The following is a 26,378-nucleotide window of genomic DNA, read 5'->3' as shown; positions in this document are numbered from 1 at the left end:
GGAGCTAGACATTCTGATTCTGAGGTTCAAAATACCCTTAAGAGAGATTAAAATTTGAATAGAAATTCCTTCACAAGTCAATCAGACTTTAGTCACTTAAGACATGAGAGAGACAATGACAGAGAGAAAACAAAAGCAGACCCATCCAAGAGTTCCCAAAAAGGATGTAGCAAAGTATCAAATATCTCAGAGAACATCTTGGCCTGGTCCCAGAGAATGGGCCCAGAACATCTGGATGATGATGGCTCAGTGAGGACTCCTACACTAGGGGACAAAAACCAGAGGATGAAAAGTCTTTGAGCTGGAGAGTAGTAAGGTGTTTCAAGAGTAATATTCAGAGTATTCTTATTTTATTTTAGTTGAATACATGATTAAGTACTTCCTTTTCATACTTAACTCATCTTACCTGCTTACTGATGAATAACTGGACATGCTTTATGTGTGTAGACACATTTTCTGAAAAGGTTCACACTTGGCAATTAACTGTATACCTTCTATCAGGAAGATTAATGGGCTTCTGATGAGGGAGAGTGAACTTAAGGCTCTGAAAACTTCTGGCCAAAAAATTAGATGAGCTACTATTGGAGGATGATCCAACTTTTTTTTTTTTAGTGTCAGTTTTTATTTATTTATTTGTCATCTTGATTTTATTTTTTAACTTTACAATATTGTATTGGTTTTGCCATATATCAAAATGAATCTGCCACAGGTATACATGTGTTCCCCATCCTGAACCCCCCTCCCTCCTCCCTCCCCATACCCTCCCTCTGGGTTGTCCCAGTGCACCAGCCCCAAGCATCCAGTATCGTGCATCAAACCTGGACTGGCGACTCATTTCATATATGATATTATACATACTTCAATGCTATTCTCCCAAATCATCCTACCCTCTCCCTCTCCCACAGAGTCCAAAAGACTGTTCTATACATCAGTGTCTCTTTTGCTGTCTCGTATACAGGGTTATTGTTACCATCTTTCTAAATTCCATATATATGCATTAGTATACTGTCTTGGTGTTTTTCTTTCTGGCTTACTTCACTCTGTATAATAGGCTCCAGTTTCATCCACCTCATTAGAACTGATTCAAATGTATTCTTTTTAATGGCTGAGTAATACTCCATTGTATATATGTACCACAGCTTTCTTATCCATTCATCTGCTGATGGACATCTAGGTTGCTTTCATGTCCTGGCTATTGCAAACAGTGCTGCGATGAACACTGGGGTACACGTGTCTCTTTCAGTTCTGGTTTCCTCAGTGTGGATGCCCAGCAGTGGGATTGCTGGATCATAAGGCAGTTCTATTTCCAGTTTTTTAAGGAATCTCCAACTTTTTCATAAGTCATTGAGTGACCCAGAGCCAGTGCTATGAAAAATGAACACAAATGCTAAAGTGGAACTTGAAGAGTGTTTTCCTTTATTCCTACCACCAAGGAGATGACAGATGGACCGTGGTGACAGAGGGCACACTTAACCACCAGCCCAAGAGCAAAGCCAACATGTGGCATATTCTTACACTTGTCCGTTAAGTGATATAACAGCTATTACAGTGATGTCAAAATAAAAGTTGAAAAAAAAAAAAAACAACTACAAGGACAACTTGAATAAGGAAGAAAGATCACATAATTGGTGGTAACTATGATCTGGGGAGAAATTGTAAGAACTTCTACAAAATACATCCGGGCTTCCCTGGTGGCCCAGAGGTTAAAGCGTCTGCCTCCAATGCAGGAGACCTGGGTTCAATCCCTGGGTCGGGAAGATCCCCTGGAGAAGGAAACGGTAACCCACTCCAGAATTCTTGCCTGGAGAATCCCATGGATGGAGAAGCCTGGTAGGCTACAGTCCACAGAGTCGCAAAGAGTTGGACAAAACTGAGTGACTTCACTCACTCACTCTACAAAATACAGAGTTTGACCAAGAGTTTACAACTCACTAGGTACTTGTGACTAAGTAATGTCTTTTAAAACCCTGCTATTCTTTTTGTCCATCTCTTTGAAATCCTCTGAGTTCAAGACTTTTCTCAAGAAAAGCCACCTCCTATTTAGATCTATACAAAAAAGATGACCTGGATAACCATAATGGTGTGATCACCCAGACATCCTGGAGTGCAAAGTCAAATGGGTCTTAGGAAGCATCACTATGAACAAAGCTAGTAGAGATGATAGAATTCCAGGTGAGTTATTTCAAACCCTAAAAGATGAAGCTGTGAAAGTGCTGCACTTAATATGCCAGCAAATTTAGAAAACTCAGCAGTGGCCACAGGACTTGAAAAGGTCAGTTTTCATTCCAATCCCAAAGAAGGGCAATGCCAAAGAATGTTCAAACTACTGTACAACTGTACTCATTTCACATGCTAGAAGGTAACACTCAAAATCCTTCAGGCTAGGCTTAAACAGTACATGAACCAAGAACTTCCAGATGTATAAGCTGGATTTAGAAAAGGCAGAGGAACCAGAGATCAAATTGCCAACATCCACTGAATCACAGAAAAAAACAAGAGAATTCCAGAAAAACATCTACTTCTGCTTCATTGACTACACTAAAGCCTTTGACTTTGTGGATCACAACAAACTGTGGAAAATTCTGAAAGAGATGGGAATATCAGACCACCTTACCTGCCTCCTGAGAGACCAGTATGCAGGTCAAAAAGCAACAGAACCAGGCATGGAACGAGAGACTTATTCAAAATTGGGAAAGGAATACGTCAAGGGTGTATATTGTCACCCTGCTTATTTAACTTGTTTACAGAATACATCATGTGAAATGCCAGGTTGGATGAAGCACAAATCAGGACTGGAATCAAGATTGCCAGGAGACATATCAATAACCTCAGATATGCAGATGACACCACCTTTGTGGCAGAAAACAAAAAGGAACTAAAAAGTTCTTGATGAAGGTGAAAGAGGAGAGTAAAAAAGCTCACATAAAACTCAGCATTCAAAAACCTAAGATTGTGGCATCTGGTCCCATCACTTCATGGCAAATAGATGGGGAAACAATGGAAACAGTGAGAGATTATTTTCTTGGGCTCCATAATCACCGCAGACGGTGACTGCAGCCATGAAATTAAAAGATCCTTGCTCCTTGGAAGAAAAGCTATGACAAACTTATACAGTGTATTAAAAAGCAGAGACATTACTTTGCCAAAATAAACTTTGGTCCATATAGTCAAAACTATGGTCTTTCCAGTAGTCATGTACAGATGTGAGAGCTGGACCATAAAGAAGGCTGAGTGCCTAAGAATTGATGCTTAAAACTGTGGTGTTGGAGAAGACTCTTGAGACTCCCTGAAATCAAACCAGTCCGTCCTAAAGGAAATCAGTCCTGAATATTCAATGGAAGGACTGATGCTGAAGCTGAAGCTCCAATATTTGGGCCACCTGATGTGAAGAGCCAACTCATTGAAAAAGACTCTGATGGTAGGAAAGATTGAAGGCAGGAGAAGTGGATGACAGTGGATGAGATGGTTGAATGGCATCAGTGACTCAATGGACATGTGTTTGAGCAAACTCTGGGAGATGGTGAAAGACAGGGAAACCTGGTGTGCTACACTCCATGGGGTCACAAAGAGTTGGACACAACTGAACAGCTGAGCGACAACCTATTTAGATTGATTCACCAGGCTACTCTGGCTGCCTGTCTAAGCTATTGTTTCCTAGCACCACCAAATCTACTAGTACTTACAACTGATGCATGACTTGTTTTTTGGTATCTTTCTTAAGTGATTCTTCTGTCCTCATTACAGTCCTGGACAGGCTAAGCACTGGAATGCCCACCAAGCACATAACTCCACAATCCCTTCTACAGAAATGGCCATACATGGACCACTGGCTGGACCAGATATTGAGACCTGACCCAAACTGGCCAGAGGCCTCTGAGCTGGTCTTGCCCAAAGCTTCTGATAGGGATGATAACTGAGCCTAACTGAGCCTCTCTTGAGGTCCGTTTGAAATGGACATAAGAGGGAAAGCCAAACTACTAGAGAGGTGGAGAAGCCTAAAAAATGCACAAACACACAAATAAATCAAAGACAGAGAAAGTAGACCTTATTGATAAATAATTAGCAAATAAGATACACAAAACCCAAAAGCCCTGAAAGCTACCTAAGGGAGAGAATACTACAAACTTCAAGCTCCACGTACACGGACATTATTTATGAATTTATGAAGTCGCTCAGTCATGTCCGACTCTTTGCGACCCCATGGACTGTAGCCTACCAGGCTCTTCCATCCATGGGATTTTCCAGGCAAGAATACTGGAGTGGGTAGCCATTTCGTTCTCCAGGGGAACTTCTTGACCCAGGGATCGAACCCGGGTTTCCCACATTGTAGGCAGATGCTTTACCGTCTGAGCCACAAGGGAGGCCCGAACAGACGTTAGAAACCAGCAAAGCTAATCCAGAGCCCACAATGAAGTAGGAAGATCAGTGGAGACTGAATGAAAAGGGGGAGAGGGCAGTGGGTTCCTCATGATGGACGAACACAGATAAAACCATCCTCACAAAAAGGGAGCCCCATGAGTGGGGAATACTGAGAACAGGGCTTCAGGCGTCATCAAAGCAGTGGCTCCTAGGGAACAGACAGAGGACCCTGAAAGTTCCTGGGACCAGAGGAAGCAGGCCTGGAGGAGATGTGAGGGACAGGAATCCCTTGGAGTCTTGAAGGAGACAAGCTATAGATATTAAAGATCCTACAACACAAATGAGAAACAAAATCAGAAGACACATCAACCTACACATATCGCCCCTTGTAAACCTTAGGGAAAAAACTCCATTAAGTAAAATGGACTGAACTGAGGTTACTCTGAACTAAAAACTAGTATACCATCCAAATCTCTGACTACCACCTTAATAGAGTAACTACTACAAATGATTCAGGAAAAGATGAGACATTTTTTAGTGAATTGGAGTAATATTTATATCAGATTAGATCAGATCAGTTGCTCAGTCGTGTCTAACTCTTTGCAACCCCATGAATCGCAGCACGCCAGGACTCCCTGTCCATCACCATCTCCCGGAGTTCACCCAGACCCACATCCATTGAGTCCGTGATGCCATCCAGCCATCTCATCCTCTGTCGTCCCCTTCTCCTCCTGCCCCCAATCCCTCCCAGCATCAGAGTCTTTTCCAATGAGTCAACTCTTCGCATGAGGTGGCCAAGGTACTGGAGTTTCAGCTTTAGCATCATTCCTTCCAAAGAAATCCCAGGGCTGATCTCCTTCAGAATGGACTGGTTGGATCTCCTTGCAGAAGTCTCAAGAGTCTTCTCCAACACCACAGTTCAAAAGCATCAATTCTTCGGCACTCAGCCTTCTTCACAGTCCAACTCTCACATCCATACATGACCACAGGAAAAACCATAGCCTTGACTAGACGAACCTTTGTTGGCAAAGTAATGTCTCTGCTTTTCAATATGCTATCTAGGTTGGTCATAACTTTCCTTCCAAGGAGTAAGCGTCTTTTAATTTCATGGCTGCAGTCACCATCTGCAGTGATTTTGGAGCCCAGAAAAATAATGTCTGACACTGTTTCCACCGTTAACCCATCTATTTCCCATGAAGTGGTGGGACCGGATGCCATGATCTTCGTTTTCTGAATGTTGAGCTTTAAGCCAACTTTTTCACTCTCCACTTTCACTTTCATCAAGAGGCTTTTGAGTTCCTCTTCACTTGCTGCCATAAGGGTGGTGTCATCTGCATATCTGAGGTTATTGATATTTCTCCTGGCAATCTTGATTCCAGCTTGTGTTTCTTCCAGTCCAGCGTTTCTCACGATGTGCTCTGCATATAGGTTAAATAAGCAGGGTAACAATATACAGCCTTGACGAACTCCTTTTCCTATTTGGAACCACTCTGTTGTTCCATGTCCAGTTCTAACTGTTGCTTCCTGACTTGCATACAAATTTCTCAAGAGGCAGATCAGGTGGTCTAGTATTCCCATCTCTTTCAGAATTTTCCACAGTTGATTGTGATCCACACAGTCAAAGGCTTTGGCATAGTCAATAAAGCAGAAATAGATGTTTTTCTGGAACTCTCTTGCTTTTTCCATGATCCAGCAGATGTTGGCAATTTGGTCTCTGGTTCCTCTGCCTTTTCTAAAACCAGCTTGAACATCAGGAAGTTCACGGTTCACATATTGCTGAAGCCTGGCTTGGAGAATTTTAAGCATTACTTTACTAGCGTGTGAGATGAGTGCAACTGTGCGGTAGTTTGAGCATTCTTTGGCATTGCCTTTCTTTGGGATTGGAATGAAAACTGACCTTTTCCAGTCCTGTGGCCACTGCTGAGTTTTCCAAATTTGCTGGCATTTTGAGTGCAGCACTTTTACAGCATCATCTTTCAGGATTTGGAATAGCTCAACTGGAATTCCATCACCTCCACTAGCTTTGTTCATAGTGATGCTTTCTAAGGCCCATTTGACTTCACATTCCAGGATGTCTGGCTCTAGGTCAGTGATCACACCCTCGTGATTATCTGGGTCGTGAAGATCTTTTTTGTACAGCTCTTCTGTGTATTCTTGCCATCTCTTCTTAATATCTTCTGCTTCTGTTAGGTCCATACCATTTCTGTCCTTTATCGAGCTCATCTTTGCATGAAATGTTCCTTTGGTATCTCTGATTTTCTTGAAGAGATCCCTAGTCTTTCCCATTCTGTTGTTTTCCTCTATTTCTTTGCATTGATCGCTGAAGAAGGCTTTCTTATCTCTTCTTGCTATTCTTTGGAACTCTGCATTCAGATGTTTATATCTTTCCTTTTCTCCTTTGCTTTTCACTTCTTTTCTTTTCACAGCTATATGTAAGGCCTCCCCAGACAGCCATTTTGCTTTTTTGCATTTCTTTTCTATGGGAATGGTCTTGATCCCTGTCTCCTGCACAATGTCACGAACCTCATTCCACAGTTCATCAGGCACTCTATCAGATCTAGGCCCTTAAATCTATTTCTCACTTCCACTGTATAATCATAAGGGATTTGATTTAGGTCATACCTGAATGCTCTAGTGGTTTTCCCTACTTTCTTCAATTTAAGTCTGAATTTGGCAATAAGGAGTTCATGGTCTGAGCCACAGTCAGCTCCTGGTCTTGTTTTTGCTGACTGTATAGAGCTTCTCCATCTTTGGCTGCAAAGAATATAATCAATCTGATTTTGGTGTTGACCATCTGGTGATGTCCATGTATAGAGTCTTCTCTTGTGTTGTTGGAAAAGGGTGTTTGCTATGACCAGTGTGTTTTCTTGGCAAAAGTCTATCAGTCTTTGCCCTGCTTCATTCTGTATTCCAAGGCCAAATTTGCCTGTTACTCCAGGTGTTTCTTGACTTCCTACTTTTGCATTCCACTCCCCTATAATGAAAAGGACATCTTTTTTGGGTGTTAGTTCTGAAAGGTCTTGTAGGTCTTCATAGAACCATTCAACTTCAGCTTCTTCAGCATTACTGGTTGGGGCATAGACTTGGATTACTGTGATACTGAATGGTTTGCCTTGGAAATGAACAGAGATCATTCTGTTGTTTTTGAGATTGCATCCAAGTCCTGCATTTCGGACTCTTTTGTTGACCATGATGGCCACTCCATTTCTTCTGAGGGATTCCTGCCCGCAGTAGTAGATATAATGGTCATCTGAGTTAAATTCACCCATTCCGGTCCATTTCAGTTCGCTGATTCCTAGAATGTCGACATTCACTCTTGCTATCTCTTGTTTGACCACTTCCAATTTGCCTTGATTCATGGACCTGACATTCCAGATTCCTATGCAATATTGCTCTTTATAGCATCGGACCTTGCTTCTATCACCAGTCACATCCACAGCTGGGTACTGTTTTTGCTTTGGCTCCATCCCTTCATTCTTTCTGGAGTTATGTCTCCACTGATCTCCAGTAGCATATTGGGCACCTACTGACCTGGGGAGTTTCTCTTTCAGTATCCTATCATTTTGCCTTTTCATACTGTTCATGGGGTTCTCAAGGCAAGAATACTGAAGTGGTTTGGCATTCCCTTCTCCAGTGGACCACATTCTGTCAAATCTCTCCACCATGACCCACCTGTCTTGGGTTGCCCCACGGGCATGGCTTAGTTTCATTGAGTTAGACAAGGCTGTGGTCCTAGTGTTATTTATATAAGAGTATCACAAAAATCAAAATACCTTAGTTGATAAAAGTCCATCCCACCATTCCCTTGAAAAATCCACAGAACAGAAATCTGTATTTAATATCCTCACTTAAACGTTCCTAAACAAACATTTGTACATATGAAAAATCATTCCAAATCAGAAATCAAAAACTCAGAACAGAAAAATATAAGAAAGAGGAAGATGACTATCCAGAGTGACTCAGGGAAGAAAATGGGTGAAGAGAGGGAGACAGTAATTTTAGAAACAAACATTTAAATCTAGGGTGCCAAAGAGAGGACAGACAGGAATGAAAGTATAAAAACGGGTGCTAAGGGGAGGAATAAAAATGCCAAGGCAATAAAAATGAAATACAAAAGAGCTAAAAAGTCTAAGAAAAACACTGGTTGCTATAGAATCTAGGCAAAAAAGACCTAACACACGTAATTAAGATTTCTGAAAAATAAAAAACAAAGAACAGAATATGTGAGACCTTAATTCAAGAAAAATTTCCAAAAAGAAATGAAGCCTTTTACATTTCAAAGAGCCTTTACATTTCACTAACATCTAAAAAAAATGACCAAGAATAATCAACTGAGATATAGCCTAGTAAAAGTATTATGCTTAAACCACAAAGACGAAAAATCCTTCTGGGCCTTCAGGCAAGAATATCAAATTGCCTACAAAGTAAAGGATATCAGAATGGCACTCGACTTGTCAATACAACATGCAAAGCAAGACTATAGGAAAGAAAGTGTAAGGCTACATTTTTATATCCAGTCATGTTGTTTTTCAAGTATCAAACCTATGAAAAATAGTTTTAAATATGCACAAAGTCAGTATAGAACTCAGGAACTCTTCCCAAGGAATCTGTTTGAGGAGAGCTTCATTTAACCAAGAGACGATGGTGCTACTCTGGCAAAAGGACTGATGGTGAGTCTTCAATATATTTAATTTTAGGTCTAAGAGAAAAATGAAGGCATAAAAATAGAAGAGTATATAAATACAAGTGTTATTTGTCCTGACAAAGTATAAAGAATATAATCATTTTGTAATAGTAAAGAGAAGGGGGAAAAGGGATAGTAGAACACACTCAGTGGTTATCACATGGGTAATGAAGTACAGTTACAGGATATTATTTAAAGCTCCCAAGGGAAGACAAAGGGGATGCAGGTATTATGAAAAGTATTTAAGGTAAGTCCTACAATAGGTGTTGTCAACTACACGTGGTGTCAAATTACAGCGAGCAGGTCAAATCTAGGTCTCCATTTATTTTTGTAAGTAAAATTTCACTGGAAAACAGCTATTCCCATTCATATACATACTGTCTATGGCTTCTTTATTCTGTACACATTATAGACATATTGATGCAGTCATATTGTCTGCATTAGCAGAGGTGAGTAAGAGAGACCAGAGACAATATAGCCCACAAAAGCCTAAAATAGGTATCTGGACCTTTACACAAAAAATTTGCCAACCCCTAATGTATAACAAAATACAAACCTTCCTAAATGTCAAACAAATAAAAAAAGAGAAACATAGCAAGTTTTTTAAAAAAATGAAGTACTTGACATCAAGAATATTGCTAATACCAATAAATGTAAATGTACTTAACTCATATATTAAAAGAAAAAGACTTCCAGGTTACTTGTAAAACAAAGCAAAACAAAATAAAGTGAAACCAACTTTATGGTGTATACAAGAGAACAAATTACAATCAAAAGGCTAAACATAAAGGAAGAAGCAAAGATATATTAGGCAAATGTAAATAATATGAAATCAGGAGTTGCGATCTTGATATAAAGCAAGGTAAAATTCAGACCACATAGTATTAACACAAAGTGCAAAGCTAAAGCAACTACCTTGATAAAGCAGAATGTTATTCAAAGTTTCTGATGTGAGAAATGCAAAGAGAAAACAACAGACATACAGTTATAGCAAGAGACTTTAACAAACCACTTTCAGCCTAAGACACATCAAGCAGACAAAAGATTAAGTAAAGATATAGGAGATCTTATAAGGTACAGTTTAAATGTGTGTTTCTGTGTATTATATCCTGATAATAGAGAATACAACTTCTCAAGCACAGATGGGCCAGTCATGAAACTCTCCTAGTGTCAGGCCACACAGAGAAAAGCCTCAGGAAGTTCCTTAAAGTTGAAATAACACAAATAGCACTCTCTGACCAGAATGCAATGAAACCAGAAATTAATAGCACCATCAAAACACCAGTAATTTTCCAAAGATCCTTCTACCTGGAGGTTAAAAACTGTTTAAAACAAATCTTGCGAGAAAGGGGATGTATAAAATAAAATTGCAGAATTTCTTAAAAAATATGAAAGAGATAATAAGGACACTACATGTAATAATTATCACTAAAGCAGTGCCAAAGAGCATTTATATTATGACATGTTTTGCATAAGAAGAAGGGAGATGTGCATGTGTACAGAGACATGTCTTTGCTTAGTTTTGCAAAAAAAAAAATATGTTAAATCAGAAATCAGTGAAAAAGGTTTATTGCCAGGAGAAATATCAATAACCTCAGATATGCAGATGACACCACCCTTATGGCAGAAAGTGAAGAGGAACTCAAAAGCCTCTTGATGAAAGTGAAAGAGGAGAGTGAAAAAGTTGGCTTAAAGCTCAACATTCAGAAAACGAAGATCATGGCATCAGGTCCCACCACTTCATGGGAAATAGATGGGGAAACAGTGTCAGACTTTATTTTTCTGGGCTCCAAAATCACTACAGATGGTGACTGCAGCTATGAAATTAAAAGACGCTTACTCCTTGGAAGGAAAGTTATGACCAACCTAGATAGCATATTGAAAAGCAGAGATATTACTTTGCCAACAAAGGTTCGTCTAGTCAAGGCTATGGTTTTTCCTGTGGTCATGTATGGATGTGAGAGTTGGACTGTGAAGAAGGCTGAGCGCCAAAGAATTGATGCTTTTGAACTGTGGTGTTGGAGAAGACTCTTGAGACTTCTGCAAGGAGATCCAACCAGTCCATTCTGAAGGAGATCAGCCCTGGGATTTCTTTGGAAGGAGTGATGCTAAAGCTGAAACTCCAGTACTTTGGCCACCTCATGCGAAGAGTTGACTCATTGGAAAAGACTCTGATGCTGGGAGGGATTGGGGGCAGGAGGAGAAGGGGACGACAGAGGATGAGATGGCTGGATGGCATCACTGACTCAATGGACATGAGTCTCAGTGAACTCCGGGAGTTTGTGATGGACAGGGAGGCCTGGCGTGCTGCGATTCATGGGGTTGCAAAGAGTCAGACACGACTGAGCGACTGATCTGATCTGATCTGAAGGGACAGGAGAAAACAGAATGGAAGAGGTAGGGATATGAGTGTAACCTCTTTGATATAAAAGTTTTGCTTTTGACTGCATCTCAAGGCATGTTGGGTCTTAGTTCCCTGACCAGGGATTGAATCCATTCCTCATGTTATGGAAGCGCCGAGTTCTAGCCACTGGACCACCAGGGAGTTCCCTGATATAATAGTTTTGATTTTTGAAATATATTTTACAAATTCAGAAAACAAAATTAAACCGAAAAGAATGACAGGCAAACTCTAAAAGTGAACGCAAACATAGGTTTAAAAACATGTTTCCTAACTGTATATCAAATCAGTAATATGACCACACAAAGAAAAGAACTCTGCTAACTTTTGAACATGTACCCTGATCATATATAACTATAGTGGAATATATTCTAAACTCAAAAAGACCACAAAGAAGGCCTGAATATTACTTACTTTCTTTGTGGTTGGTGTTATTGACAATGGAGTTGGTGTAATAATTCTGAAACTATTTTGGAGACTCAACTGAGCTCATAAACACAAGGTGCTCTGTGAGCACCTTTATATACAAACGAAGGAAAGTAATTTTGGACAGTTTCAGGTGTCTTCTCACCCTGACCTTGACGATATTGGCTAGAAAACTCTTTTTTAAAAGTACATAAAGGGTAGTATAACAATGTGAATGGGTTACGCTTTTTCAAATTTGTATATTACATTTTATTGTGGTAAAAAATGCATATCATAAAATTCACCATCTTAACCATTTCTAAGAGTACATTCAATAGTGTTAAATACATTCACACTGTTGTGTGACCAGTCTCTGGAATTTTACCTTGCAAAATTGAAAATGAATCACAAAACCATTTTCCATAGTAGCTACACCATTCTGTATTTCATATTTCCATAATCTACAAGGGTTCCAATTGCTCCCCACCCTCACTAACACTTGCTCTTTCTGTGTTTTTGTGTTTTTATGATCACCATGCGAACATTTGTACAGTGATATTTCATTGTGTTTGACTTGCATTTTCCTAATGATTAGTGGTGCTGAGCATCTTTTCATGTGCTTGCTGGCCATGTATAAATCATCTTTGGATAAATGTGTATTCAAGTCCTTTGTCCAGTTTTTAACTTGATTGGTTTGTGCTGCTGAGTTGTAGGAATTCTTTATATATTCTGGTTATTAACTCCTTTTCAGATTTGCAAATATTTTCTCCAACTCAACATGTTAACTTTTCACTCTGTTGCATCCTTTCATACTCAGAAGTTAAAAATTTTGGTGCAATCCAAGTAAACAAATAAATAAATCTATCATCTTGCTAATTCACTTTGTCTCATCTATTCTTGGTTCCCTTTTTCTTCTCCCCCTGTCTTCTGTTGAATTATTTATGTCATTTCATCTCTACAACTCACTTACTAGTTTTAGTTTTTATCTCTTTTACTTTCTAGTGGTTGCTCCAGTGTTTATGTCTTTAATTGATTATGGTCCACGCTTGAATAATACCACACCACTTCATGTATAGTGTAAGGCTGGCACAGCTGGTCTGAGCACTGGCACTGCAGTTACGATCTTTACCCTCAGTGCACCACAGACTTTCAATTCTTTTGGTGTTGAATTACTGCAGTAATTACTCCGCTTACTGTGGAGGTTGTGGTGCAAAGCTGGAAGATTATTCTCTGAGTTTCTGCTCTGCTTTCAGCTTCCAGGAGTCACTGCACATCTGCACCAGAGGGGTCTCTTTCCTCACTTCCTCACTGAGGACGAGCACCTTCCCAGTGGCAGACTGCTATTGCTCGTTACTGGTGTTAGACTTATTTGGAGACCAGGCTGCTTCTTGGCCTCCTGGTCTTTGGCAGGCGCTGTGTACCTGCTCTCGGAGGAGACAGGCGGAAGAGTGGTAAGGCCTCCTGCCTGTCCCACCGGTGGCAGCTGAACCCTGACCTGTATCTGTGATGCTTCTTGGGTAGAAGGGGTCTTTCTCTCCTTTCCCAGTGGTCAGACCTCTCTGCTTTGTACTGGGTGAGAATCCTCCAGGTGGCGCAGACCTCTCTGGTGGCGCAGACCTCTCTGCTTTGTACCGGGTGAGAATCCTCCGAGTGGTACACACCTCTGCTTTGTACCGGGTAAGAATCCTGGACCCAAGAGATCTGCCTGCCCTCCCCTTAGGAGAAGATGGCTTATGCTTCTGCCCTTCTCCCCAAAGCAGCATCTTTTTGCCTGGTTCTTTTGAGAGCAAAGGAAGGAAGACTCTCTAAACTCCTCCTGAGGCAGAAGGAGTTTCTGCTTCTAGCCCTCCTCCAGGGGCCCTGGCGATGAGGGTTTGTTGCCCTAGCCTCAGTGAGTTAAAGGCTTTGGTTTGTATGAGAGGTGTGCCTGGGTAAGCAGCAGGACTTCGTGCCTAGTCCCCAGGAACAAGCAGGCCTGCATGAGTGATGAGCAAAGCAGGGGGTCTCTCCAGTCTCCGCCCTGTTCAGTTTTTCCTGTGAGCATCTGTGGAGTCCTGCGGAGAAGAGCTTACATGTGAGAACTCCCCTTGGGCTTGGGGTCCAGAGTTATTCTAAACTGATACGTTATCCCACACCTGGACTTCAGGAAATTTAAAATTTTGTAGCTATTTCTTATTTGCTTCTACGGCCGCCACCGGTTTCTCTCATGCTCTGTCAAAGGTGAACAGTCTGCGTGCCTCAGCTCTCCTAGGAGGGGCTTGTCCCATTTTGGAATTGAATTCCTGTGATTTCCTTATAAATCAGCTTTCAGATATGGTTGGAAAGTCACGAGTTTTGTGGGCTATCTGGATTTTTCTCATTAGGAGCAGAGAGGTACAGCTTTCTATAGGCCAAGTGCAAGAAGAATTTAGGCTTACGTTTTATATGTCTCTGCTTTTTCATTTCATTAAAAAATAATTTTATTGATTTTATAAAAATATTGCTCTGTGACAGACTGAAATATAAACAATAAAACCAGTCTATCACCACAAATAGTGTGACAAGCACTCTTCTGGTACATGAAGTAGTTCTGCTTATGACAATACTGTCCAATCTGTGGGGGCACTGTTGAGTTATAAGAACTTACAACATACTTGTGGAGACAGCACAAAAAGTTCATACTAATTCACACTTGGTAGAGGGTAAGGCAGTAGCAGTTAATAAAGCATTTTCTCTTCCACAGATTTTTTTCTGTGGCTTATCCTAGAGCACTGCTAATTTTCTCCCTTTCAAAAACATGTTCATAGCACTTGTTCCAATTTTCCCTGATGGTTAAGGGTTAATTGGGGCTTCCCTGGTGGCTCAGATGGTAAAGAATCTGCCTGTTATGCACGACACCTGGGTTCAAACCCTGAGTTGGGAAGATCCCCTGGAGAAGGGAATGGCCACCCACTCCAGTATTCTTGCCTGAAGAATTCCATGAACAGAGGAGCCTGGCAGGCCACAGGAATCTTTCAAAATGTCCCAGACTGCCTCTGGAAAAGGCATATCAAAACAAACCACAGATTCTATCAACCAGCAAACATGCTAACTAAAGAGAGACATAATGAGAAGAGAAAGTAGACTTGAAGACACTTAGTAAACTGTATCTCTAATTTCTCTGATAAAGAGTTTAGAAACAATAATTCTTCTAAAGTATCTTCTAACACTTTCATTATGGACTTATCCCTTTGCTGCTCTTCCATCTTTTCCAACAAAACAGTGAACACCTCAAGGATGGTGTTGTATTCATCTCTGTACTTCTCAGTGTCTAGCCCAGTTCCTGGCAAATGGCAGGCTCTGAATGATCATTCATTGAATGAAGCGAATAGATCTGATAACGGTTCTGCCTAGCTTTTTCTTGCGGAGAAGGCAATGGCAACCCACTCCAGTACTCTTGCCTGGAAAACTCGATGGGTGGAGGAGCCTGGCAGGCTGCAGTCCATGGGGTCATGAAGAGTCAGACACGACTGAGCGACTTCACTTTCATGCATTGGAGAAGGAAATGGCAACCCACTCCAGTGTTCTTGCCTGGAGAATCCCACGGATGGGGGAGCCTGGTGGGCTGCCGTCTCTGGGGTCGCACAGAGTCGGACACAACTAAAGCGACTTAGTGGCAGGAGCAGCAGCAGCTTTTTCTTGAATCTTTTTCTTCTGGGCATATCTTTCTCTTACCATCCTTCCCCTTTCCTTTTTTGTGAGTGTATATGAATCAGTTCCTGGAGAAGGCAATGGCACCCCACTCCAGTACTCTCGCTTGGAAAATCCCATGGACGGAGGAGCCTGGTAGGCTGTAGTCCATGGGGTCGCTAAGAGTCGGACACGACTGAGCAACTTCACTTTCACCTTTCACTTTCATGCATTGGAGAAGGAAATGGCAACCCACTCCAGTGTTCTTGCCTGGAGAATCCCAGGGACGGGGGAGCCTGGTGGGCTGCCCTCTATGGGGTCACACAGAGTCGGACACAACTGAAGCGACGCAGCAGCAGCAGCAGCAGCATGAATCAGTTCCACAGAATCCCTACCCACCAGCGTCTGCTCGACTCCCAAGTAGTCACTACTGTTTGAAGACTGTTCCGCCAGCCCTATCTGCCTGGTCAGTTGGCCTCACATTTCTAACAGGGCTGAGATGGTTCTGGCTCTGTTCTTTGCTTGGATGACCTGGCAGTCTGCTTGATGGTCAGCCTTTGTAGCCAGATGTGTTTCTTACAACAACCTCAGGGCCTGGGCAAATGGATTCCTATCTGAACCTACCTATTTTCCTCCTCATTGGTCACGTGCAGTCAGGGGCTTACATACCTCAGCCTCTGAGCCTCCTTGAGTCACAGTAGGTATTTCATCTTATGCTAATATACATTATTAGTTTTCCATACACTGTGATAAATCTTCCATTTGGATATATAAGGAGAATGCCATCAAAAGCAGAAATTACAGTTTCTTCCCCTTCTTTTGAACCTTTCAAAATTCCTAACATAGTATGTGCCCAGAGTAGACAGATACACAATTATTGAATGAGAGAATGAGTTGAATGCTGCATTGAAAGTTCTTCATAGGTTCCCTCCAAGAATTAAGTCAATTTACATTTATAGTGGTCCTTTTCTTTTTGTCAACAGCTCGTCTTTACTTCTTCACATATCTCCATGGGAAAACTAAAGTGGCAGTTAACTGATAAATCTCTTAGAGGACCAAACAAACATCTTGCAGTTCAATGTGGTTCACGTTTCCCCATAATCATATATGAACGAATCTCACTATTCCCATAAATTCTAGAGAAAAGAAACACTTACCCAGCCTTAGCAACACTGATGGTTTGCTGCTCCATTGCTTCGTGGATACTAGTTCTGTCATGCTCTTTGAGGCTATTAAATTCATCGATACAGCAGAGGCCAGCATCTGCGAGGACTAATGCTCCCGCCTCCAAATTCCATTCTCCTGAGTCTTTTACAGCAGTTACCGTCAGACCTAAGGAAATGAGCAAGCTGTGTTAGCTTTTATTTGGAAAGCATGTCTTATAACTATGAAGCTTATATCCTATAAACTTTTTCATGATTATTACATTTCTTATAGTAATGTGTGATCAGTGATCTTTGCTGTTACTATTGTAACTGAAGATGTGGTAGAAATAGTAAGAAAACTAGAACTAGAAGTGGAGCCTGGAGATGTGCCTGAATTGCTACAATCTCATGATAAAACTTTATGAAGAGTTGCTTCTTATGATGAGCATAAGGGATGGAATCTACTGCTGAAGATGCTATGAAGATTACTGAAAGAACAACAAAGGATTTAGAATATTACATAGATTTAGTTGATAAAACAGCAGCAGGATTTGAGAGATTGACTCCAATTTAAACAAAGCTCTACTGTGGGCAGATATTATTGCCTGCTACAGAAAAATCACTGGTGAAAGGAAGAGCCAACTGGTGTGGCAAACTTCGTTACTGTCTTATTTAAGACATTGGCACAGCTGCCCCAGCCTTCAGCAACCATCAATCTGATCAGTCAGCAGCTATCAACATCAAGACAAGAACCTCCACCAGCAAAAAGATCATGACTTACTCAAGATTATGACTTACTCAGATGACGATTTGCATGTTTTAGCAATAAAGTACTTTTTAATTAAATATGTATGGGTTTTTTAGATGTAATGCTACTGTATATCTAATAGACTACATTATAGTATAAATATAACTTTTATATGAATTGGGAACCCAAAAAACTTCCTGTAGACTTGCTTTACTGCAGTGGTCTAGAACTTGCAGTATCTCTGAGGTCTCAGTTTACTTATCTACAAAAAAAAAAAGGATATATTATTTATCCAGGCCTCAGTTTACTTATCAATAAAAAAAAGGATAATGACAGAAAATTTTACTTAAAGATTCTTGGATATTCAAATAGAATATAAATAAAGATTTTTAAAAGGTGTAAGATACACAGTGAGTGAGTAATTATAATAATTATTGTTGATAAAAATTGATAAACCTCTGGCTAGACTGATGGAGGAAAAAGAAGAAAAGTTATAAATAGAAGACACAGTTAAAAATATCAGAAATGAAAGAGGGGACATCACTATAGACTAAGGACATTAATAATAAGAAAATACAATGAACAACTCTATGTTCTAACTTAGAGAAAATAGTCACATTCTCTAAAATATATAAAATGACAAAGTTTATCTAAAAAGGAATAGATATCTTGCAAAATCCTGTATCTACTTTGAAAATTGACTCTGTAGTTAAAAATGATGCAACATACAGGCTGAGATGACTTCAGGGTGAATCCTACCAGACATTTATGGAAGAAATAATACTGATTCTACACAAAACTTTCAAAAATATAGAGAAACAAGGAACACTTCCTAACTCGTTTAATGAAGCCAGTATTATTGTGATTACTAAAAGCAGATCAAGATACACTAAAACTATGCATCAGTATCCCTCATTAACACAGATACAAAAAACCCTTAAAAAATAAAAGCAAATAAAAGGATATATAAAATGATAACAAATCATAACTAAGTGAAGTTTATCTAGAGAATGCAAGGCTAACTCAACATTCAACTATTAATCACTGCAATTTACTGACAAACTAAGGAAGAAAAAGCAAACAACCACCTCAATGATACAGAAAAAAAAATTTGATAAAACTCAACAATCGTTCATGATTTAAAAAAAAAAAAGAAGTGTTCAGAAGCAAAGGAACAGAGGCAATTTCTTCAGTCTGATAAAGAGTATTTATAAAAAATCTTACAGCTAACATACTGAATGTTTACCTCCAGCCCAACCCTTGCCCCCAAGATCAGAACGTGGCATGGATATCCACTCTCATCACTTATTTTAAATCATACTGGAGGTTCTTGCCAGTGAAGTAAAGCAAATGTCCCCTCCCTCCTGAACCTCCCTTCCACCCCAAATATGGTTTTCTCAGGGTGTATGCCCAGTAGTGGGTTGTTGGGTGTTATGGTAGTTTTAGTTCTAGTTTTTTAAAGAAATCTCCATACTGTTCTTTACGGTGGCTATATCAATTTACATTCCCACCAACAGTGCAAGAGGGTTCCCTTTTCTCCTCATCCTAGCCAGCATTTATTGTTTGTAGATTTTTTGATGATGGCCATTCTGACCGGTGTGAGGTGATACCTCATTGTAGTTTTTATTTGCATTTCTCTAATAAGTGATGTTGTGCATTTTTTCAAGTGTTTGTTGGCCATCTGTATGTCTTCTTTGGAGAAATGCCTGTTTAAGTCTTCTGTCCAGCATTTGATTGGGTTGTTTGTTTTTCTGATATTGAGCTGCATGAGCTGCTTATATATTTTGGAGATTAAGCCTTTGTCAGTTGCTTCATTTGCAATTCATTTCTCCCATTCTGAGAGCTGTCTTTTCATCTTGTTTATGATTTCCTTTGCCGTGCAAAAGCTTTTAATTTTAATTAGGTCCCATTTATTTTTGTTTTTGTTTCCACTACTCTAGGAGATGGGTCATAAATCTTGCTGTGATTTATGTCAGTGTTCTGCCTATGCTTTCCTCTAAAAGGAGTTTTGCAGTTTCTGGTCTTACACTTAGGTCTTTAATCCATTTTGAGGTTATCTTTATGTTGGTGTTAGCAAGTGTTTTTAATTTCACTCTTTTACATGGAGCTGTCCAGTTTTTCCAGCACTACTTATTGAAGAGGCTGTCTTTCTCCATTGTATATCGTTGGCTCCTTTTTCAAAGATAAGGTGCCCATAGGTGTGTAGGTTTATCTCTGGGCTTTCTATCTTGTTCCATTGGTCAATATTTCTGTTTTTGTGCCAGTACTATTACTGTCTTAATGACTGTGGTTTTGTGGTGTAGTCTGAGCTCAGGAAGGTTGATTCCTCTAGCTCCATTCTTCTTTCTCAAGTTCTTTGGCTATTTGGGGTCTTTTGTGTTTCCATAGAAATTTTTTGTACTAGTTCTGTGAAAAATGCCACTGATAATTTGATAGGGGTTGCACTGAATCTATAAATGGCTTTGGGTAGTGGTGTGACTCCAATATGGAATCATTTTCACAACACTGATTCTTCTGATCCAAGAACATGGTATAATCTATCTGTTTATATTGTTTTTGGTTTCTTTCACCAGCATCTTATAGTTTTCTTACAGTGTCTTACAGTTTTTTGTATATATCTCTCATTTCTTTTTTGTATATAGTTCTCTTTTGTCTCCTTTAGATTTATTCCTAGGTATTTTACTCTTTTTGTTGCAATGGTGAATGTGATTAATTTCTTAATTTCTCTTTGTGATTTTTCATTGTTAATGCATATGAATACAAGGGATTTCTGTGTATTTATTTTGTATCCTCTGTCTTTACTAAACTCACTGATTAGCTCTAGTAACTTTCTGATAGAATCTTTAGGGCTTTTTTCTGTATAGTATCATGTAAGTTACAAACAGTGAGAGTTTTACTTCTTTTCCAATATGGGTTCCTTTCATTTCTTTTTCTTCTCTAATTGCCGTGGCTAGAACTTCCAAAACTATGTTGAACAATAGTGCCAAGAGTCGGCACTCTTGTTTCTGATCTTACACGAAATGCTTTCAATTTTTCACCGTTGAGAATAATGTTTGCTGTGGGTTTACCATATATGGGCTTTATTATGTTGAGGTAGGTTCCTTCTATGCCAATTTTCTGGAGAGTTTGTATCATAAATGGGTCTTGAATTTTGTCTAAAGTTTTTTCTACATCTATTGAGTTTATCATGATATTTATTTTTTGTTAATATGGTGTATCACATTGATTAATTTGCATATATTGAAGAATCTTTGCATTCCTTAGATAAACCTGACTTGATCATGGTGTATGATCCTTTCAATGTGTTGTTGGATTCCATTTGTTAGAATTTTGTTGAGGATTTTTGTGTCTATATTCATCAGTAACACTGGCCCATAATTTTCTTTTTATGTGATGTCTTGGCCTGGCTTTGGAATCAGGGTGATGACGGCCCTGTAGAATGAAAAACTCAATACTTCTAAGATGTTTCTCCAAACTGCTCTATAGATTCAATGCAAGTCCAAACAAAATTCCAGTGGGATTTTTCTTGTTATGGACATTGAAAAGGTGATTCTAAAATTTATATAGAGAAGAAAATAGAAGACTCAAACAAGAAACTAAGTAGGAAGTCTCACATGACTCAATTTCCAGATTTATTACAAAGCTGCAGTAATCAATTCTGTGTGGTACTGGACAAAAGATATAAACAGACAGAACAATGGAATAGAGTCCAAAAATAGTCCCACAAATGTATGGTCAACTAATTTTTGATAAAAATGCAAAAGCAATTCTATGGAGGAAGGATAATCTGATATCCTTGTGTTATAGCAAAACAGAAAAACACTAAATGAAACTCCCTGGTGGCCCAGACAGTAAAGAATCTGCCTGCAATGCAGTTCAATCTCTGGGCTGGGAAGATCCCCTGGAGGAGGAAATGGCAACCCACTCCAGTATTCTTGCCTGGAGAATACCATGAACAGAGGAGCCTGGTGGGCTACAGTCCATGGGATTGCAAAGAGTCAGACACAACTAAGCTACTAACACTTTGTGCTACAGAAAAGCAGGAAAACACTAAATGAACCTATACCCAGGCATACAATTTAAACTTTAGAAAATCAAAAGTAAAGAAAAAAAAATCTTGAAAAAAGCCATAGGTGAAATAAACCACCTTACCTACAGTGCTGTAACAACTGGATATCCACATGAAAAAAGAAAAAAAAAAATCAGTATTTCTCCATACTTCATATTTAATACAAAAATTAACTCACAATGAATGAAAGACCTAAATGAAAAATATAAAACTTATGGAAGAAAACATAGGGAAAAAAGCTATGTGAGCTCCTCTGATTTCTGGCCCAGCACTTAAGGGGCTTTGAAATTGCTAATCTACTCTAATAAGTGAAAATCTAAGCAACTGAAAAATCAACACCTGTTCTATGATCCATCAAAGGAATGAGGTCACAGGGCAAACTGCTGTCCCTGAAATTGGAAAGATGGAGAATTATAACTTACCAGAGCAGAGGCCTCCACAGGCACCAGTGCTGGAATAGAAAACCCTGAACTCTAACTGGCAAACTTCTGGAGGCTCAATGAGGACAACTCTGAAAATTAAAAATTCCTTAGGAACCCAGTTACGGAGGGCATGGGTACACATACTTTTGTGAATTTTACCTCCAGGAGCTCTACCAGGCTCTCACACTGAACATCAAGTTTGTCTCTGACATTGTAAACAGAAAGGTTAAAAGTCTAAGAAAAAATGAAAGAGAAATTTTAGAGATCAAAATCACTACAGATGATGAATGCCTTTGATGGGCTCATTTGTAGAAGGGACATGGCTAAGGAAAGAATCTCTGAGAACAAGGAGGACCTTATGTGTGTGTGTGTGTGTGTGTGTGTGTGTGTGTGCGCGCGCGCACGCTCAGTCGTGTCTGACTCTTTGCAACCTCATGGACTGTAGCCTGCCAGGCTCCTATGTTCATGAAAACTGGAGTGGGTTGCCATTTCCTACTTCAGGGGATCTTCTTGACCCAGAGATAGTCAACAGAAATTTCTAAAACTGAAAAGTAAAGGAAAAAATTTGGAAAATAACAAAACAGAATATCCAAGAAGTATGGAACAACTACAGAATGTGTAACATACATATAATGGGTATAATGGGAATACTAGAAGAAATAGAGAAATTACAGAAGCAACATTTGAAGCAATAATGAAAATTCTCTAAATTAATGTCAGACACCAAACCATGGATCCAAAAAACTTAGCAACTATAAAGCAGGAAAAACACAAAACAAAACTATACCTAGGCATATGACTTAAACTTTAGAAAATCAAAGGTAAAGAAAAAAACTGGTGAAAAAAGTAGAGGAAACAAACCACCTTACCTATGTGTGTGTGCGCATGTGCTAAGTCACTTCAGTTGTGTCCGACTCTCTGCCACCCCACGGACTGTAGCCAACCAGGTTCCTCTGTCCATAGAAATCTCCAGGCAAAAATACTGGAGTGGGTTGCCATTCCCTTCTCCAGGGGATCTTCCCAACCCAGGGATCAAACTCAGGTCTCCCGCATTGTGGACAGATTCTTTACTATCTGAGCTACTAGAGAAGTCCTCACCTTACCTTAGAGGAGCATAAATGAAGATTATATCCAACTTTCCCTCAGAATATTTCAATATGGTCTAAAACATGCATTAAGGCAAGACTAGCATTCAAAAGGAGAAGGCAATGGCACCCCACTCCAGTACCTTGTCTGGAAAATCCCATGGACGGAGGACCCTGGTGGGCTGCAGTCCGTGGGGTCGCTAAGAGTCGGACACGACTGAGCGACTTCACTTTCACTTTTCACTTTTATGCACTGAAGAAGGCAATGGCAACCCACTCCAGTGTTCTTGCCTGGAGAATCCCAGGGACGGGGGAGCCTGGTGGGCTGCCGTCTCTGGGGTCGCACAGAGTCGGACACGACTGAAGCGACTTAGCAGCAGTAGCAGCAGCAGCATTCAAAAATGAAGATAAAATCACACCAAGTTCTGCACTGGTTAGATAATATCCAGAGAGGGGTCAGCAAACTATGATCTGTGGGCAAGATTTGGCCCAACCACCTGTTTTTGCAAAAATAGTTTTTTGGAACACAGTCACGTTCATCATTTACATACTGTCTATGGCTGTTTTCACACTACAATGGCAGAGTCAAGTAATTATGACAGACACGGAAAGGCCTTCAAAAATCTAAAATATTTATACCTAGTCCTTTAGAGAAAAAAAGTTGCTGACTCCTGAGTATTAATATCTACTTTGAGATATCAAATCTTAAAAGAAATACTAATAAAAAAAAGTAAAATAATGAAGGACATGGAAAATAATGCCACTGAAAGAATAGTTTATAGCATGGGTTTGTTGGTTAGCCAGAAACAAAGATTTAGAGAAGAGAAAGCAATTATTAAGTATTTAAAGAACTATCCTATGGAAGATCAATTAGACTAATTTAGGGTGGCTTCAAAAGAATTAACAGACCAATATGTAGAATTTTACAGGGAAGTGCTGGAAATCTCAAGGTGTTTAAAAAGGAATGTGCTACCTTGTGAAGTAAGAAATCAAAGTAATCTTTAAGCAAAAGTGGAAAGTCCACTTGTCACAAATAACATAGAAAGGTATTCATGCAACAAATAGGTGGCTGGACAACAGGAAATCAGAAAAAACTGAGATGAAGGAAAATGAAGACACAACATACCATAATTAATGGGATGCAGCTAAAGCAGTGTTTACAAAGTAACTTACAGATATAAATGTCTATATTAAAAAAGAAGAAAGATCTCAAGTCAAAAATCTATGCTGCCACCTTAAGACACTGGAAAAAAGGAAGAGCAAACTAAACCCAAATTAGCAGAAGGAAGGAGGTAATGTGTACTGTAACAGAAATCACTGACACAGAACATAAAAACGGAGAAAATTCATGAATCCAAAAGTTGATACATTTTAGCTACACTGACCAAGCCAAAACCAGAGGAATAAAATTACACTAAAATCAGGAATCAAAGACGGGACATTATCAATGACTTTACAGAAACAAAAAGGATTACAAAGGGAAACAACAAATAACTTTATGTTAACCAATTAGATAATTCAGGTGAAATTAACAAATTTCTAAATAGACACTACCAAAACTGACTCAAGAAGAAAAAGAAAATCTGAACAGATGTATAGTAAGTTGGGACTGAATTAGTAATTTAAAAACTACCCACAAAGAAAAACCCACACACAGATGGCTTCAACACTAGAAGAATTGAGTATGAATTCTTCACAAACTCTTTACAAGTAGAAAAGGAGGAAACACTTCCTAACTTGTTCTATGAGAACAGTATTACCTATACACCAAAAATCAAAGGCATCACAAGACTACTAAAGACCAATATTTCTTATGAATACATATATATGAAAATCCTCAATACTACTGAACCGAATCCAGCAATATATAAAAAGGACTATATAACCATGATCCAGTGAGATAAATCTCTGGAATTCAAGATTGGTGGTATAACATCTAGAAATCAATTAATGTAATATCCTCACATTAACAGAATAAGGGACAAAAAGCATATGATCACGTCAATAGAGACAGAAAAAGTGTTTGACAAAATTCAACAACACTTCATGAAAAAATGCTCAAACCAGGAACAGAAGAGAACTTCATTCTGATAAGGACGTCTACAAAAAACCCAGAACTATCATCATTCTTGATGTAAGACTGAACGTATTCGTGTTAAGATCAGAAACAAGACAGGGATGTTCACTCTCATTACTTCTGTATAGCAGAGTACTGGAGGTTTTAGGAAGGGCAATGAAACAAAAAATGAAATAACAGGCATCTAGAAGGGAAAGGAAACAGTAAAAATATCCCTGCATGCAGATAGCATGATCTTACAGATAGAAAATCCAAAGAATTACAATTAAATCACAGCTAACAAATGAGTTCATCAAGGTTGAAGGATACAAAATCAATTTTTAAAATTAAATTGTGTCTATATACTTGCAAGGTGAAGAATATGAAAATATAACTAATAAAGTAATTCCATTTATAATAGCATTAAAAAGAATAAATACTTAGAAATGAATTTAACAAAAGAAGTATATAAAACTTATACTGTGAAAAGTACAGAATGTTGTTAAAAGAAATTAAAGATGTCTTAAATATATGAAAAAATACCTCACATACATCCACTGACTTTTTCTGCTTGTATTTTTTTTATCATTTCTCAAAAAACACTGCCTAATTATAGGCCTGAAGATTGATGCCTTTGATGTGTTTTCTTCTAAGAGTTTTATACTTTCAGCACCTTACATTTGAGTCTTTGATTCAGTTTAAATTATTTTTTGCATATTGTGTGAATAGGGGTCCAAACTTGTATTTTTGCATTTGGATGTCCAATTTCCTAGCAGTGAGTTTTGAAAAGACAATTTCTTTCCCCAGTGAATTGTTCTGGAACCCTTATCAAAAATGGATTGACCGGAGAAGGAAATGGCAACCCACTCCAGTATTCTTGCTTGGAGAATCCCATGGACGGAGGAGACTGGTGGGCTACAGTCCATGGGGTTGCAAAGAGTTGGACACGACTGAGTGACTTCACTCACTCACTCACTTTCTGCCATAAAGTTGAGCTATTTCAAATCCTGAAAGATGATGCTGTGAAAGTGCTGCACTCAATATGCCAGCAAATTTGGGAAACTCAGCAGTGGCCACAGGACTGGAAAAGGTTAGTTTTCATTCCAATCCCAAAGAAAGGCAATGCCAAAGAATGCTCAAACTACCACACAATTGCACTCATCTCACACGCTAGTAAAGTAATGCTCAAAATGCTCCAAGCCAGGCTTCAGCAATATGTGAACTGTGAACTTCCTGATGTTCAAGCTGGTTTTAGAAAAGGCAGAGGAACCAGAGATCAAATTGCCAACATCTGCTGGATCATGGAAAAAGCAAGAGAGTTCCAGAAAAACATCCATTTCTGCTTTATTGACTATG

At 39.3% G+C, this 26,378-nt stretch overlaps 1 protein-coding gene across 3 annotated transcripts in view; it reads right to left on the bottom strand.

The window, feature by feature from the left end:
- The window catches only part of MCM9 (minichromosome maintenance 9 homologous recombination repair factor), a 97,063-nt gene that overhangs the window by 17,027 nt on the left and 53,658 nt on the right, over positions 1 to 26,378 (bottom strand). For all 3 annotated transcript variants that reach the window (XM_070376361.1, XM_005901640.3, XM_070376360.1), the window contains one exon: positions 16,655 to 16,829. In XM_070376361.1, the coding sequence (XP_070232462.1) occupies positions 16,655 to 16,829 (175 nt within the window). The remainder of the gene's footprint in view (positions 1 to 16,654; positions 16,830 to 26,378) is intronic.

This window comes from Bos mutus, chromosome 9 (assembly GCF_027580195.1).
Source record: "Bos mutus isolate GX-2022 chromosome 9, NWIPB_WYAK_1.1, whole genome shotgun sequence".
NCBI classification, from domain to species: domain Eukaryota; kingdom Metazoa; phylum Chordata; class Mammalia; order Artiodactyla; family Bovidae; genus Bos; species Bos mutus.
The sequence above is the reverse complement of the archived record's forward strand: the minus strand, read 5'-3'. Positions and strand labels throughout refer to the sequence as shown.